At 46.1% G+C, this 17,481-nt stretch overlaps 2 protein-coding genes across 2 annotated transcripts in view; one reads left to right on the top strand and one right to left on the bottom strand.

Annotated features, from left to right (window-relative positions):
• nf1 (neurofibromin 1) overlaps window positions 1-17,264 on the top strand; it is a 74,399-nt gene extending 57,135 nt beyond the window's left edge. Inside the window, exons 36-57 of the mRNA XM_022763478.1 lie at window positions 1,931-2,363; window positions 2,488-2,828; window positions 3,550-3,752; window positions 5,222-5,415; window positions 5,488-5,628; window positions 8,042-8,321; window positions 8,434-8,648; window positions 8,935-8,996; window positions 9,090-9,231; window positions 11,317-11,418; window positions 11,667-11,807; window positions 12,521-12,647; window positions 12,802-12,933; window positions 13,136-13,271; window positions 13,638-13,798; window positions 14,250-14,372; window positions 14,446-14,564; window positions 14,647-14,747; window positions 15,206-15,348; window positions 15,453-15,499; window positions 16,022-16,238; window positions 17,046-17,264. Of these exons, the coding sequence (XP_022619199.1) occupies window positions 1,931-2,363; window positions 2,488-2,828; window positions 3,550-3,752; window positions 5,222-5,415; window positions 5,488-5,628; window positions 8,042-8,321; window positions 8,434-8,648; window positions 8,935-8,996; window positions 9,090-9,231; window positions 11,317-11,418; window positions 11,667-11,807; window positions 12,521-12,647; window positions 12,802-12,933; window positions 13,136-13,271; window positions 13,638-13,798; window positions 14,250-14,372; window positions 14,446-14,564; window positions 14,647-14,747; window positions 15,206-15,348; window positions 15,453-15,499; window positions 16,022-16,238; window positions 17,046-17,188 (3,703 nt within the window). The 3' untranslated portion in view covers window positions 17,189-17,264. The remainder of the gene's footprint in view (window positions 1-1,930; window positions 2,364-2,487; window positions 2,829-3,549; window positions 3,753-5,221; window positions 5,416-5,487; window positions 5,629-8,041; window positions 8,322-8,433; window positions 8,649-8,934; window positions 8,997-9,089; window positions 9,232-11,316; window positions 11,419-11,666; window positions 11,808-12,520; window positions 12,648-12,801; window positions 12,934-13,135; window positions 13,272-13,637; window positions 13,799-14,249; window positions 14,373-14,445; window positions 14,565-14,646; window positions 14,748-15,205; window positions 15,349-15,452; window positions 15,500-16,021; window positions 16,239-17,045) is intronic.
• On the bottom strand, window positions 278-1,726 carry LOC111235139. The gene is made up of 2 exons (XM_022763472.1): window positions 1,601-1,726; window positions 278-1,299 (listed from the first exon to the last, which is right to left on the bottom strand). Exon 2 carries the CDS (start codon window positions 1,287-1,289, stop codon window positions 627-629), a length of 663 nt encoding a protein of 220 aa, XP_022619193.1. The 5' UTR covers window positions 1,290-1,299; window positions 1,601-1,726; the 3' UTR covers window positions 278-626.
• Window positions 17,265-17,481: the final 217 nt, after the last annotated feature.

Below are 17,481 nucleotides of genomic sequence, written 5' to 3'. Positions count from 1 at the left end.
TCAGTTATGTTTTAAAACTGCAGCATTTCATGTTAGATATGCTGCAGTTACAAGTTATGTTTAACTAATTGTCATGAAAAATGTACACCTCACTTTTTAAAAGTATTTGTTACCTGTGTGTAACACTTGACCTGTTGGCTGTGTTCCTCTTGACCAAAGACAGGAAGTACAGTAGAGTACAGTAGAGTACAGTGGAATACAGTGAAGTACAGTAGAGTACAGTGGAGTACAACAGAATACAGTAAAGTACAGTAGAGTACAGTGGAGTACAGTGGAATCCAGTAAAGTACAGTGGAGTGCAGTGGAGTACACCAATCTTGTAAAGTTGTTAACTTGTTCTTATATATAATATATATATAAAATTTCACTACTTTGGTGTCTTTTCTTCTGTGAAATAAAGGTTTTGTTGAAAAATCTATTTCTTTGTCGCCAAGGTTTCCAAAAACAGTAGTTTTTCAGTATGGGATATAGCTATTGTGTCGGCACTAGTTTATTTTTACTAGGGGTTTAGTTAAATTGTGTAATAAATTGGAAAGAAACAAACATGCTAAGTTAAAGCAAAGCTCATTAGCTGAACTGACTGGCTGCTGTTTGTCTTGACTGAAGAGTTTACTGAGGTTATCTCCTCACACAACAAGGGGCATGTCCTCCAGATCCCTGGGAACCTCCAGACAGGAGTCCCTGGAACTGGCACACTGCATCTCACTGGCCCTCTCTTCTGGGTCAAAAGCCATCGCCGTGGCCCCTTCCTCAAGTCCCACCCCAGCCTCTTCCTTCACCCCTTGTATTTTAGCGTGCCTCTCTTCCTCCATCTCGCTTTGTGCTCTCACCTCCTCTAGCACAACACTGGCGTCGCACGGCCCAACCATTCCTCCAACCTCTGGCTGATCAATGTCCCAGTAGCTTGCACGGCTCACCAAGTCCATGTTAGACCGGGAGGCTCGGGGGGCATAAACCCGGCGCTGAATGTGGCAGACCTGACATGCCAATACCACGGTGGCAACCAGAAGGCAGACAATCAGCCCCCCTGCTGAACCTATAGCAACCAGACCCATCTCAGTGTCGATTAAGCAGTCAGCACGAGTGCCGTTGCTGTCTGTATCCGGAGAGTTTGTGTGGTCAGTAGTAGTGAGGCTGGTCTCCATGGAATGGACTGAGCTGCCACTGGGTTCTTTTGTTGCGTATGTATTTGTCTGCATGGTTGAAGAACCTTGTCCTGCATCAGCAGGACAGAATGGCAGCTGGTTGAGCAGGAGAAACAGCCAGAGGGATGTTCTGGTTCCGTCCATTGTGCTCTCTCTGAAATCAAGACAGTCTTACAAAGATTAAATCAAGAATGTCGGCTCATTTACAGCCTGTTGAAGGTGAATTTAAATCACTCTCAAATCACTGAATCACTGTAGCTCTTACATAATAATTTTTTTAACTGTCTGTTGTTTTTATTATTTTTATTGTGTTTTTGTCCTTGAGCGCTGTGAAAGGCGCTGCCAAATAAAATGTATTATAATAATACAGAGCAGAAAGGTGACTTTGCCTCTTAAAGATTTATCATGTTCAACAGGAACAGGTTTCGCCACATGATCATATTTACAACACTTACTTGAAGTAGTCTTCGGCCGTAGTCTTGATGCAGAGATGGAGTCAGGTACAGTGTCAAGATGCTCTGAACTCACTTCCTGACCCCGTCTCTGGGTCTTCACTGCTCTGGTTATTTCAGGGTCTCTGGTCTGATACTGCAGAGGCTGAAAAGCTCTTACAAGAAAAGAGATAAAAAAAGAAGTTTCTCAGAAACCGGAACAAATGATGCTATGAACAATTCAAGACAGGCTCATGTGCACAGAACTCACGTCAACCCAATGATACATAATTTACTACAGAGAGCCTGAATTTAAATTAATTAAAACTGTTTTTTTTAATCTCCTTTCTTTAGGTTCAAAACAGGCCAGATCAATGGTGACCTGCTCATCTACCATGTCCTCCTTACCCTCAAACCCTACTATGCTAAGCCCTATGAGATAGTCGTAGACTTGACACATGTAGGACCCAGCAATCGCTTCAAGACCGACTTCCTATCCAAGTGGTTTGTGGTCTTTCCTGGCTTCGCCTATGAGAACGTAGCAGCTGTTTATGTCTACAACTGCAACACCTGGGTGAGGGAGTACACCAAGTACCACGAACGTCTACTGACAGGCCTGAAGGGCAGCAAGCGTCTCCAGTTCATTGACTCTCCAGCTAAATTGGCCGAGCACATTGAACCTGACCAACAAAAGCTGCCTGCGGCCACACTTACCCTGGAGGAAGACCTGAAAGTGTTCCACAACGCCCTCAAGCTGGCCCACAAAGATACCAAGGTCTCAATAAAGGTGAGCATGTAGCCATAGCAGTTGTTCTAAAAGGTGCTGACTACTTGGACTGGATTAGATTAGTGAAGGTTAGTAAACTCATTAGAGAAATTCTCCTTAAACAACGTATTTCCTTGTTGATCAGGTGGGTTCGACAGCAGTTCAGGTGACCTCGGCTGAACGGACCCGTGTCCTCGGCCAGCCGGTCTTCCTCAACGATGTCTACTACGCCTCAGAGATTGAGGAGATTTGTCTGGTGGACGAGAGCCAGTTCACCCTCACCATGGCCAACCAGGGCACACCGCTCACATTCATGCACCAGGAGTGTGACGCCATCGTCCAGTCCATAATCCACATCCGGACACGCTGGGAGCTGTCACAGCCGGATTCCATCCCACAGCACACCAAGATCCGACCCAAAGATGTTCCTGGCACTCTGCTGAACATCGCTCTGCTCAACCTGGGCAGCTCTGACCCCAGCCTCAGGTCAGTCCTGCAGGGCCTGCATACTTATTCTAGGAAATAGTCATAGCAGGTCTAATGAAACAGGTGGGGCTGTAGAAGAAAATAGGGTCTGATCCAAGTAGTAATTTCTGCTGTGAACTCTGAACTCTGAACTCTCAGACAAAACTGTTCAGAATCTGTGGTGTCAGGATTCATAGTTACCATCGCTTCAAATCATTACTGCAAATGTAAAATTACCCTTTACCTTTTTGTTTTTTAGCAAAGTTGACACACAGGTTGAGTAAGATTATGCTATGTGGCCAAAGGTATATGCACACCTGAGCATTGTACCTGTCCTAAACATGTGATTTGAAAACCACAGGTGTGAAATGCTCCCATTCAGTCATCAGAGGTCTGATCACAGCTGAGGCTTTGTGGTACTGGGAAAACCATTTCGTCATCAACCTGCTTTAAGCATGAGGACGTTGTCATGTTGAAAAACGCAAACTGTCGACACAAAGTTTAAAGGACAGCTCTGTCTAAAATACTATAACAAGATTTCACTGGAACTACAGTCCCAGACCAGGAATGACAGACAGGACAGAACTACATGTAGTTTGTGAAGGTTCATGGTTTTGAACATTGAACTTAAACTTTCACATTTAGGAGAAGTTATTATTATTCTATCAGGGGGAAAAGACAACTAAGGAAACACTGTTTTTGTACTACAGAGCTTAACACCTCAGACTTTTCCTTTCCACAGGTCTGCGGCTTACAATCTGCTGTGTGCTTTGACCTGCACCTTCAACCTCAAGATAGAGGGCCAGCTCCTCGAGACGTCCGGCCTCTGCATCCCAGCCAACAACACCCTCTTCATAGTCTCCATCAGCAAGACTCTGGCTGCCAATGAGCCACATCTGACTCTGGAGTTTCTGGAGGAGTGTATCTCAGGTTTCAGCAAGTCCAGTGAGTCCACTGAGTATACACACTGTCATACACACTGTCATACACACTGTCATACACACTGTCATACACATACATGCTCTCACCTATAGGGATGGGTATTGTAAACGTTTCATATTTTAACGGTACTCTCATCAATCTGGTACTTTATGGTTACTCTTATTGATCCTGTAACCTTTAACCAGTTAACCTTGCTTTATCTTATCACATGTACTTAATTAACATTCTTGAGTAACAGACTTCAACAACATGGTTTTGATTGTTACGAAAGAATCACTATTAGAGACCAATTTTGTGATGATGGAAATGTAAAACAAATTATACGCAATGATTCACTACAGGACTTTTTGACAGTATTTTTACTGTGCAGTAGTTCAGCAGTAGCCCCCACATCTGTGTGTACGTGTGTGTGTGCTGCTCCAGCATGTGACACAGAGCTGCCCCGCCCCTCACACACACACACAGAGAGAGAGACAAATAGGAAAATCTACTTTCTTCATTTCTCCAGAACCGAGAGCAGAACCAATGACGTTAGAGCTCATCGATACTACAGTCTTTAAAATGTTGAATACCAGGTTTCAGTACCCATCTCTACACACCCACACTCTGTGATTCATGTTAGACTTACAGGTCAGGGTTACTCATAAAAAGGTTATGAGCTGAGCTGGAGAGGAAACTAGACCAGTCCCTGATCTTAGATCAGATCTATGAACCCTTACAGCTGAGCACCAGCAGCCTCAGATAGGTGATGCTTAAAGCCTTGAGCTCCCTCTGAGGAGCCTGAACACAAACTAGTGAGGACAGATGTCTAAGTTAATGAAGTGCTCTTCATTAGTTCTGTAAAGTCATCAGAGGAAAGACTCAGTGCCTTTTACATTATGTGAAGCAGATGTCATTAGTGTGTCAGCTGGTGCTTAATGTTTCCAAAAAGCTTAAGCTGCTGCTTTATTTGACCTTGATGGTCTGAACTCTCTCAGTCACTCTCATGTTTATGTTGAACCCACCCTATTTAAAACACTGTGTAACACACACTGTGTGTCTGTGGTTACATAAACTAAACATGATAAACTATAATATACTATAATTGTTCATTTCTGAGTGTGTTAAACAGGATCCTACATTTCCCATAATGCAACCAGTAGTATCATTTTGTTAGACCCTCCCTGTGTCTCCAAGCCCAAACTGAGATAATCCTGATGACATCACTATGACATTATCAGAATTATTTCCTCAGACTCCTCCTGCACAGCTGTAGAAGATGAACACATGAAGCATGAAGAACGGTGATGAGGAAAATGACTAAGTGATCAGTGAATCAGTTTCTAAAGATGATAAAAGACAGAGTTTAGAGGAGAGAAACCAGAGATGAAAAGAAAAGTTCAGTTCCGACCTGACGCTGAACTTGTCTGATCCTTGTGTCATAAAGAATAAAGCAAAAGCTGGTTCAGGGTCTGGTTGTTGGTCTGTTGCAGGTATTGAGCTGAAGCACCTCTGTCTGGAGTACATGACACCCTGGCTGCTCAACCTGGTTCGCTTCTGTAAGCACAACGACGACGCCAAGCGCCAGCGCGTCACTGCTATTCTGGACAAACTCATCACCATGACCATCAATGAGAAGCAGATGTATCCCTCCATACAAGCCAAGATCTGGGGCAGCCTGGGCCAGGTGAGTCACCATGGCAACAGTCTGAGTAACAGTGTCTGGATTCAGCCTCTAACTGTGTCACCGTGTCTGCAGATCACGGACCTGTTGGACGTGGTGTTGGACAGCTTCATTAAGACCAGTGCTACCGGAGGCCTGGGCTCCATCAAAGCAGAGGTCATGGCTGACACTGCCGTGGCTCTGGCTTCAGGGAACGTCAAACTGGTGTCCAGCAAGGTGAGCCAATGTCACCTGTGCGCAGCAGGTTCTGGAGTTCATGTCACTTTACTGTTTTAATGTCTCTGAACATTTCATCATGTTTTCACCAAGATAAAACGCTGTCGCTGTCAGACAGGTTCATCACCGTTCACCAGCCAGCTCGCCACTACATGTCCCGTGTGTGTGTGTGTGTGTGTGTGTGTGTGTGTGTGTGTGTGTAAGTGTGTGTGTGTGTGTGTAAGTGTGTGTGTGGTGTGTGTGTGAGTATGGAGTGTGTGGTGTGATATGTGTGTGTGTGTGTGTGTGTGTGCGTGCAATGTGTGCGTGCGTGCGTGCGTGTGTGATGTGTGCGTGCGTGCGTGCAATGTGTGTGTGCGTGCGATGTGTGTGTGTGTGCGTGTGTGTGGTGTGTGCGTTCGTGCGTGCGTGTGTGTGGTGTGTGCGTGCGTGCGTGCGTGCGATGTGGTGCGGTGCGATTGCGTTGTGGTGATTTGTGTGCCGTGCGTGCGGTGTGCGTGCGTAGCAAAATGTCGTGCTGCGTGTGTGTGGTGTGTGCGTGCGTGTGTGTGCGTCTGCGGTGCGATGTGTGCTGTGTGTGATGTGTGTGTGTGCGTGCATGTGTGCGTGCGCCATCGTGTGGTGATGTGTGCGTTGCGTGCGTGCGATGTGTGCTGTGCGTAGAAGTTAGAGACACCATAATCCAATTATAATCGTGCGTGTGTGTGTGCGTGTGTGTGTGCCTGATGCTGTCAGTGTGTATTGAACTAAAATGAGTGCAAGAGACAGAAGGGGAGGAAAAGACTAAGCCGCAACAACAACCACATGATTTCCTGGTTCAGACCAAAAATACAAAAATACACATGCCCATAATGCACTGGGGCTGAATGACTCGTTCAGCTCTCATGTTCTTTTGGTAAAAACAGCAGATCTTTATTCCCCCCCAAGCAGTTTAGTTTCACATCTCAACTTCTTCATTCCTCTTGAGTCTCTGTGCACACACCATTCTCCTACAGTTCGACTGAGCATTGTAGACAACACACTTCAAATCTTTCCACGTTTGAGTGATATGTTCCAGATTGTCGGAGTAAAGTAAAATATAAAAGCTACGTTGAACAACATTAAAACAACATTAACATATCACAGTCCTCACATGGTTTTATGAGTTATAGCTAGAAGTATATTTATAGTTTTATAGAATTCTGCACCAAGTGAAATGAAATATAGACTAATAATAACGATAAATAATGATTTTACTTACTAATGAAGAAATGAGTCCAGAGCTGTGAACATCTCCTGACTTAGAGAATCCAAAGAGACAAACTCATCCACTCACTGTCCATCATCTGTGTGCTCTCAGATAAACAAACACAACATACACAGACAGACAAAGAAGAGCCAGGCCCTGGCTCCTATTATGGCACAGCAGCACTGAATAGTGTCCATTGTGAAGATTGTTGACTAAGAAAATACGGCCAGTGTTTCACTGTAAGTCCTGCTGCCTTCAGTCAGTTACTGTAGTTTCACCGGAGTGTCCATCTGAATTTAAGAAAGTCAAATCAACAAGCGAACACGTGTGTTGGAGCGAACATGAAAATTAATGCTGGTGTTATCCACAGGGTTACTGTATGATGTCATGGCAGGACAGCCTACTGAGCACAATGGACTCTTGTCTGGTGCTCTTGAACTCTCTGCCACCAAGACTTGAATAAAAGCTGTTTCTAAGGGGTTATAACTGCAGTCAGTTCGTCATACGTATCAGCTCCATGTGAGAGATGTGTCCCTTCACTGAGCATCAGTTTAGTCTGTGACGTCCTTAAAGGGTTTGATCAAAACATGATTGGAGTTTCACTGCAGCTCCTCCATGATGATGATGTCTGATCTGAACTTCTTTACATGTGAAGCTTCAGGAAGGTGACAGCATCAAGCTGAATATGATGTGAACTAAAGCTTTTTCAGTTAAATCTGCTCTAAGCATTTTAAATCAACAATGGACCAATAATGTGGTGGTGATGAAGGCTCGAAAAATCATTACCCTCATCATCACCTCTGGTCTACTCAGAGTTTTTAGCCTCTTTCAGCGCAGACAAGCCTCCGTCCTCCACCTGCTGAACACAGCATCAGATGTTTCCTCAGGAGTTGGTTGAGACCAAACACAGAGCTCAAAGAGACACAGACACTAACTCCTCATGAATGAATGAATGATTCGTGGTTCAGTCTGGTGTCATGAACTCAGATCATATTGAAGTACAGTTAACATTAAACAGTAGTGAGTCAGTCACTGTGCGGCACTCAGGGGTGTTGCATTGACACTCTGCGATTTGTCCTGAGCTGGTTCATTGAACTTCCAGCTGAGTGTTGTTTTATTCATCGGAGGACGACCTGAGACGTTCAGCTCTGGGATGTTTGTCTGTGTCTCTCTTCTCTCTGGCAGGTGATTGGTCGGATGTGTAAGATCATAGACAAGACGTGCCTGTCGCCAACGCCCACACTGGAGCAGCATCTGATGTGGGACGACATCGCCATCTTGGCACGCTACATGCTCATGCTGTCCTTCAACAACTCACTGGATGTCGCAGCCCACCTGCCCTACCTGTTCCACGTGGTGACCCTGCTGGTCGCCACAGGGCCGTTGTCCCTCAGGGCCTCCACCCACGGTTTGGTCATCAACATCATCCATTCCCTCTGCACCTGCTCTCAGCTCAACTTCAGTGGTGAGGACTGACTCGGTGTCGAGTGACTCAGCCTTTTGTTACTGTCCTGCAGCTTGTGTCCAGGTGACAGCGGAGCTCACACAGTTAAATGTCGCTGTGTTGTTGATTTCAGAGGAGACGAAGCAGGTCCTGAGACTGAGCCTGACTGAGTTCTCCCTGCCCAAGTTTTACCTGCTGTTCGGCATCAGCAAAGTCAAGTCAGCTGCGGTCATCGCTTTCCGCTCCAGCTACAGAGACCGCTCCTTCTCCCCGGGCTCGTACGAGAGGGAGACGTTCGCCCTGTCCTCCCTGGAGACGGTCACTGAGGCGCTACTGGAGATCATGGAGGTTTCTCAGCCCTGCTCTGTTCCCTCAGTTTGTTTCACACAGGAGATCCAGCAGAGACATGACGTTAATACAAACCTGTCTCCACCAGTAGCAGTTTCTGTGTTTTCTTCTGGTTAAAAACTTCATTTGACTGTAGAACTAAACAAGATGAATTATAATGATGATCTAGGTTAAAAAAATGAGTACTGAATTGGAGGTCTACCTGTGTTTACCTGCTCAGGTGTGAGGGTGCAGTGTTTCTACTTGTTTTAGACATGTCACATCTCTCTGTGTCGTCTGTCCTCAGGCCTGTATGAGGGACATCCCTGCCTGCAAGTGGTTGGACCAGTGGACTGAGCTGGCTCAGAAGTATGACCGTCCTCCGTCCTGTCTCGCTGCGTCTGTGCTGAGAACACAGATGTGCAGCGTGGATCATACGTGTTTGTGTGTGTTTGATTCCAGGTTTGCGTTCCAGTACAACCCGTCTCTGCAGCCCAGAGCGCTGGTGGTGTTCGGCTGCATCAGCAAGAGAGTGAGCCACGGTCAGATCAAACAGATCATCCGCATCCTGAGCAAGGCCAGCCCCCTGCTGAGCATCGACCGGGTGAGTCCCTGTCCTGTGTGTCCATGTCCTCATGTCCTCATGTCTACATGTCTACATGTCCTCATGTCTACATGTCTACATGTTCACGTCCTCATGTCTACATGTCCACATGTCCTCATGTCCTCATGTCTACATGTCTACATGTTCACGTCCTCATGTCTACATGTCCTCATGTCTACATGTCCTCATGTCTACATGTTCACATGTCTACATGTCCTCACGTCCTCATGTCCTCATGTCTACATGTCCTCATGTCTACATGTTCACATGTCTACATGTCCTCACGTCCTCATGTCCTCATGTCTACATGTTCACATGTCTACATGTCCTCATGTCCTCATGTCTACATGTCTACATGTTCACGTCCTCATGTCCTCATGTCTACATGTTCACATGTCCTCATGTCTACATGTCCTCATGTCTACATGTCTACATGTTCACGTCCTCATGTCCTCATGTCCTCATGTCTACATGTCAACATGTCTACATGTCAACATGTCTACATGTCTACATGTCTACACGTCCTCATGTCCTCATGTCAACATGTCTACATGTTCACATGTCCTCATGTCTACATGTTCACATGTCCTCATGTCTACATGTTGACATGTTCTCATGTCAACATGTCGACATGTCAACATGTCCTCATGTCCTCACGTCTACATGTCAACATGTCCTCACGTCTACATGTCAACATGTCCTCATGTCGACATGTCCTCATGTCGACATGTCTACATGTTCTCATGTCGACATGTCCTCATGTCTACATGTTCTCATGTCGACATGTTCACATGTCCTCATGTCGACATGTTCACGTGTCCTCATGTTCACATGTCCACATGTCTACATGTCCTCATGTCCACATGTCCACATGTCTACATGTCCTCATGTCCACATGTCCTCATGTCCACATGTCCACATGTCCTCATGTCCACATGTCCACATGTCCACATGTCCACATGTCCACATGTCCACATGTCTACATGTTCACATATCCACATGTCTACATGTTCACATGTCCTCATGTCCTCATGTCTACATGTTCACATGTCCTCATGTCTACATGTCGACATGTCCTCATGTCGACATGTCAACATGTCCTCATGTCCTCACGTCTACATGTCAACATGTCCTCATGTCCTCACGTCTACATGTCCTCATGTCCTCATGTCGACATGTCCTCATGTCCTCATGTCCTCATGTCGACATGTCCACATGTCCTCATGTCCTCATGTCTACATGTCAACATGTCCTCATGTCGACATGTCTACGTGTTCTCATGTCAACATGTCCTCATGTCGACATGTTCACGTGTCCTCATGTTCACATGTCCTCATGTCCTCATGTCTACATGTCCACATGTCCACATGTCAACATGTCCTCGTGTCCACATGTCTACATGTTCACGTCCTCATGTCTACATGTCTACCTGTTCACATGTCCTCATGTCAACATGTCTACATGTTCACATGTCCTCATGTCCTCATGTCCACATGTCTACATGTCCTCATGTCCACATGTCCACATGTCAACATGTCCTCATGTCCACATGTCTACATGTTCTCATGTCGACATGTTCACGTGTCCTCATGTTCACATGTCCTCATGTCCTCATGTCTACATGTTGACATGTCCTCATGTCCTCATGTCTACATGTCAATATGTCCTCATGTCCTCACGTCTACATGTCCTCATGTCCTCATGTCTACATGTCAACATGTCCTCATGTCGACATGTCCTCATGTCGACATGTTCACGTGTCCTCATGTTCACATGTCCTCATGTCCTCATGTCTACATGTCCTCATGTCGACATGTTCACGTGTCCTCATGTCCTCATGTCCACATGTCTACATGTCAACATGTCCTCATGTCCTCATGTCTACATGCTCGTTGGAGTCATGACACAGTTTTCAGTTAATGAATGTTTCCATGGTTACTGTGTTTCATTAAATCAGTGAATCCTCAGTTCAAATCTGCTTCCTTCTGTCATATTCTGAATTTCTATATAAGGTGTCACTGTCCCTCTCCCTTTCTCTCCCCCTGCTCCCCCCCCCCCCCCGCCCCCCCCCCCCCCTCATCACAGGGTCTGGAGAGCTGTCTGAAGGGACCAGACAACTACAACAGCCAAGTGTTGATAGAAGCCACAGTCATTGCTCTGACCAAGCTGCAGCCTCTTCTCAGTAAGGTAACTAACACCCAGTGAGATCACCTGGTTCATCACTACTGAAGAGTACAGTCATCTGAAGGAGAATATCTGTGCTAAGCTAAATGCTAAGCTAAATCTAATATTATAATTATGTTTGTTAACAGTCGTGACTCTGAACTCTTCTCTTAGGTGTTTGGCTTTTATTCGTGTCCAACCTTTCCCTCTGTGTGTGTGTGTGTGTGTGTGTGTGTGTGTGTGTGTGTGTGTGTGTGTGTGTGCATGCACAGGAGTCTCCCATGCACAAAGCTCTGTTCTGGGTGGCAGTAGCTGTGCTGCAGCTGGATGAAGTCAACCTGTACTCTGCAGGAACCGCCCTGCTGGAGCAGAACCTCCACACTCTGGACACAATGCGCATCTTCAATGACAAAGTAAACACACACTGTTAGCTGTTAGCCTCTGCACTCTTGCTGTAGTGAGCGGTGTATTTAAACAGTAACTTCTTACTTACTATGTACAGTCTGACACACTTCATCATACTGTAAATGTAAGTGATATTTTGACCTTGTGAGTGTTGTTTTGTTACTTGATGAGTTGATGGAGAGTTGACAGTTGCCATAGTGACTGAGTTCAACATGAGGAGTACAGAGGCGAAGAAGAATAATGAGGCAATATCAGAAGGACATCAGAGTTATTGGTTCAAAAAAGTCAACAGTTAGAAAAACTTTAAAATGTGAAAGAGCTGGTCGACTGAGGAAAACACAGGAAAGAAAAAACTCTTTATGACTGTACAGCAAGTCAAGAATCCTCTCCAGGATGTTTCCTACAAGACCAGAAACTTTGAGGATTCACCATCAGATGTAAACCTCAACAACAGAAACACACACAAAGAAACAGGAAGTGGAACAAAGTTCTGTGGAAATAAAAGTCCACCTCCTCTGTCAAACATTGGGGTTCTTCTGGCTCCACTTGTATTTACTGATGATTTCACTGCTGATAGAAGTTACATGGTGAATGTAGAGGCGAAGCTGTGGGGGAGTCTCTGGCTCTAAGACTCTATTTTATTAAAGGTGAAGATTTATATCTGTCCAGTTACTGCGGACACAGTGAATGTTTTTCTAATGATGACACTTGTGTCTTTCAGAGTCCAGAGGAAGTGTTCATGGAGATCAGACGTCCTTTAGAATGGCACTGTAAACAGATGGATCACTTTGTGGGCCTCAACTTTAGTGCCAACTTCAACTTTGCCCTGGTGGGACACCTGCTCAAAGGTGAAGCAGCTGCTGATGGAGATCAGTCACATTTAGAAAAAAACTTGATGTGGTGATCGTCCATCAGTCTGTGGCTTGTGTGTTTCTAAATTTTTGTGTCACACACATGTGGACCAGTGTCTTGTCCTTGACTGTCTCTAACCCGCGTCTCTAGGCTACAGACACCCATCCCCCACCACGGTAGCGAGGACAGTGAGAATCCTGCACACACTGTTGGCTCTCATCAGCAAACATCTGAAATGTGACAAATTTGAGGTCAACACCCAGAGTGTGGCTTATCTGGCTGGTATGTAACACGCTGTTTACACATCATGTTCTGTCACTGAAGACACGTGACCTTAGTATGTAAGATTTGAGCATTTACCAGCAGCTACTTTCATTTCACTTTACTTCCAGAGCAGGTGTATGAAGCAGGTGTTGGTGGGTATGTGGTTCCGTGGGTTGGGGTCTGCCCTCATCATTGTTACTTCCCTGTTGTTTTAATGCAGCTCTGCTCACTGTATCTGAGGAGGTCCGAAGTCGCTGCAGCCTCAAACACAGGAAGTCTCTACTGATTTCTGACCTGTCCGTGGACCCGGTGCCCATGGACACCTACTCCAGTCACATCAATGATCCCAGCTGCAGGTGAGCTGCTGAACAGAGCGGGAAACCAGGGAGGCAGACTGATGCAGACTTCTTTTTTCAGTAGTATTCTGCTTTTGACTTTTTTGGTACCGTTACAATCCTGAGCTGCCAGGGAGTCGGGGGGGATTATCAAGAGGCTCTGTTTGGAAACTCTCCAGTTCTTTGGTGACGGGTCAGCTGGACTTTACTGTGTTTACCTCTTAGCATCAGCATGCTAGCATTTAGCTTCAAGCTTCAGACACAGATAATAATAACCACAGGTTGTTTGTTTAAATCTGATGATTGAAGAAAAGTGTCAGTTTGGTTCGTATCATCATTGTTCAGGTTTTAGTTTTTAAATGAGTCACACTGTCCCTTCGCCTTCAGGACTCTGCGAGAGACTCAGCCGTGGACGTCACCTCAGGTTTCAGAGCGCTACCTTTCAGCCCACCACTACCCCACAGTGGGTCAGATCAGCCCACGGACACGCAAGTCCATGAGCCTGGACATGGGTCAGCCCTCACAGGCCAACACCAAGAAGCTCCTGGGTAAGATTGATCCCCAAGCTCTTCACAGGACAAGTCCGTTTGATTTATACAAACCATGGCAGAAGTCATCACAGGCCAGTGTCCATGTAGAGCAGGTCCAGACCCAACTTTTCCCCACCAGCAGCACCGGGTGACAGTGGAGAGGAAAAACTCCTTCATGGTGGGAAAGAGAGAGAGAGACGGGGAGAGAAACAGAGCCAGCTCTAATGATAAGCTTCACGAAAGAGGACAGTTTGAAGCCTGGTCTTAAATGTAGAGAGGGAGTCTTCCTCCTCAACCCAGACTGGGATCTGGTTCCACAGGAGAGGAGCCTGATAGCTGAAGAGTGGAGAGTTCTGCTTGAATAACAGGCAGCTGTGAGCTCTTTAAGATTTGATGGTGATGTTTCTTCAGGAGAACCATGTTACACCTCCAGATGTTAATGTATTTGCTGTGTTTGTTTGTTGGTCAGGAACAAGGAAGAGCTTTGATCATCTCATATCAGACTCCAAAGCACCAAAGAGACCAGAGATGGAGTCGGGGATGACCACTCCCCCCAAGATGAGGCGTGTAGCAGAGAACGACTACGAGATCGGTGAGAGTGGATTCATGTCCTGATGAATCTGATGGAGATATTTGATGTTAATGCCTCTATGTTGTAATTACAGAGACACAGAGAATTGGAAACTCTCACCTTCGTAAAGTGTCTGTATCAGAGTCCAACGTTCTCCTGGATGAGGAGGTGTTGACTGACCCAAAGATCCAGGCTCTGCTGCTCACTGTGCTGGTGAGGAACCAGTATGAACTGTTCACAGCCAGTTCAAACCAGTGAACATGACTGATATTAATCAAATGACTCTGATTTTCAGGCTACGCAGGTCAAATACACCACTGATGACTTTGACCAGCGGATTCTGTACGAGTACTTGGCTGAAGCCAGCGTTGTCTTCCCAAAGGTTTTCCCAGTTGTGTAAGTAGCAGCTTGTGGCCTCTCTCTTGGTTCGGTTGTAAGACTCCAGTCAGACTCCAGTCAGACCTGAGGGGGCGGACCACGTTGAAATCAACAGTGCTGCTGTATGAACCCTTCTGTCTGGACTAGTCAGATCAGGTTCAGGGCAGTCGGGGGCTGAGCTGCTGCTCTGAAGTTGACATTAACATTTTAACTGTTAGTAAGTGAGACTCCTCTGAGTCTGCATAGCAGGTCTATATATATTTATAAGTCTACCGTATGAACCCTGCTGTGGGTTTATCAGGCCCCAATGGCCTCGCATCAACCATCAGGTTAACAACCCGTCAGCTGCAAGTCAAAGTCTAAAAATACTGTCAGGTCACTGTGTCATTTCCTTACAGCAGTCCACAGTTGCACAGTATGAGCACACAATATACACAGACTCAACAGAATGTGTTTGTGTGTTTGAACGTCCTCAGCCACAACCTGCTGGACTCCAAGATCAACACTGTGCTGTCCATGTGCCAAGACACCAACCTCCTGAACCCCGTCCACGGCATCGTCCAGAGTGTGGTGTACCATGAGGAGTCGCCCCCCCAGTACCAGCCCTCCTATTTACAAAGTAATACACATTCTGTACAGGACAAGTAGAAGTAGTCCTTAAATGATTTACTAAAGCTGTGAAGGTTAACTGAACTGGACCCCCCCCCCCCCTTCCCTTCACAGGCTTTGGCTTTAATGGACTCTGGAGGTTTGCCGGACCTTTCTCCAAGGTATGAAGGATTCTTTCCTCTGGTCATTTCTCATTCTCTCTCAGCCACACTGCAGAAGTCCACACACACACACACACACACACACACACACACACACACACACACACAGCCGTAGCACAGTGTAGTCTCCAGCTCTGTCTAGATAAAAACTTGATGATGAGAACTTGTCGTGTACAGTTCATTCAGAAAGTCGTTTATTCTAAAATGAAAAGAAATTATTTAAATTCATTTCTCATCAGTTTCTCCTGATTGAAAAAGAGAAAACAGAAGTTTAGGAAGTTTTCAAATGGTCTATATAAGGTCTCACAGCAGAGGAAGAAACTGGCTGCAGAGCTTAGAGGCAGGAAACAGGTAGAAATAAATAGAATCAGGTAGAAACAGGTAGAAAGCCTGAATTAAAACGTGGAACTGTCCAAATCTCATCTGCTCATTAGATGACACTGAACATCAGAGCAGCATCAGTGTTGCAGCTGTTGTACTTGTGGTCAGACTGTGTTAACACCTTCCCCTCTGACCCTGCAGCAAACCCAGATCCCGGACTACGCCGAGCTCATAGTTAAGTTTTTGGAGGCGTTGATTGACAGTTACCTGCCGGCAGCTGACGAGGAGCGAGGAGAGGAGCAGCTGAGGACGCCCACCTCCCCCTACCCCCCCACCAGCCAGAGCCAGCTCAGCATCACTGCCAACCTCAACCTGTCCAACTCCATGACCTCACTGGCCACCTCACAGCACTCACCAGGTCTCTCACACACACACACACACACACACTCAGCCCCTCCTCCTCCCAGGCTTCCTGTTCTTTGTTAACCCTCAAGCCTCTAAATACAGTCGTAGTTCAGTTTCTATTCGATTATCACTTGACCTCTAGAAACACAGTGAGGAAGTCAGCTGCTTCTGCTGCAGCGCCCCCTGTTGTTTAATCAGTCACATGTTTGATACATGAGAAAAGTGATTTATAATCAGTCTTATTTCACGTGTGTTCTGATGTCATACAAGCAATCAGCGTGTAAAGAATCAGATGATTAGAGAGTCTGAGGCTGGAGAATCACACCGACTGGAAGCAGCTATGACTCACCTGTATCATCACCAGAAACACTGTTCAAAAACACTGTTGGCAACATTTGAATCACAGAAAGACACAAAAATCAAACATATGCAGGTTGATGCATCTAACTCTGCTCTAGGATCAGTGTCCACACCGATCAGCTGTTAAAGTAAAACAACACAGCTGTTACATCAGAGTCAGGATGTTTTTATTGGAGTAAAACCAGTTGAATATATTGAGGCTGGCAGCAGTAAGATACTTGTCATGTACATGTTGAGATCACTCTCACTCTGCAGCAGGAAAGAACTTTTCAAAATTACAGGACTGTAGAGGAAGTTCACTTCTCAGTAAAGTGCTGAAGGATGAAGTGGGCGGTTCACTTTTGGAGCACAAGCCACCAGATGGAGACCAAGTTACACTTTAGATTTAGTCCTGAAGTGGTCACGGACAGTAGATCCAGCTGTTTAACAGTGTCCTGTGTATCCTCCCTGTGTCCTCCAGGTGTGGACAAGGAGAACGTCCAGCTGTCCCCCAGCTCTGCTCTGTCCAGCGGGTGTCGCACTCGCCACGGGTCGGCCAGCCAAGTCCAGAAGCAGCGCAGCGCCGGCAGCTTTAAGAGACCCAGCATCAAGAAGATCGTCTGATCAGCGAGAGAACACCACCCCACCACACCCCACCCCCCTCAACCTCCTCCTCCTCCTTCTCTCCGCCCCTCCCTCATGCTGCACTCCACTAGTTTTTATTTCCTCCTTCTTCCAGCTCGTTGCTTTGGCAGGAGAACGAGGAGGAACATCACCCACTTTCTTGTCTTCTTGCCGTGATGGAGATTTTTCTTCACCCCCCAGCACACTCCTGCAGCTAGGGACGTCACACATAAAAGACTGATGGGAACAAGTGTGGACATGAAGGTTCAGTTTGGATGTGGACTGCTCAGTCT

Source organism: Seriola dumerili, unplaced genomic scaffold (assembly GCF_002260705.1).
Source record: "Seriola dumerili isolate Sdu_G_001 unplaced genomic scaffold, Sdu_1.0 BDQW01000477.1, whole genome shotgun sequence".
NCBI classification, from domain to species: domain Eukaryota; kingdom Metazoa; phylum Chordata; class Actinopteri; order Carangiformes; family Carangidae; genus Seriola; species Seriola dumerili.
Note: the sequence above shows the minus strand (reverse complement) of the source record. Positions and strands in the feature narration are given on the sequence as shown.

Excerpts from the sequence above, each read along its gene's own strand:
- LOC111235139 (XM_022763472.1), bottom strand. The coding sequence starts at position 1,289 with ATGGACGGAACCAGAACATCCCTCTGGCTGTTTCTCCTGCTCAACCAG.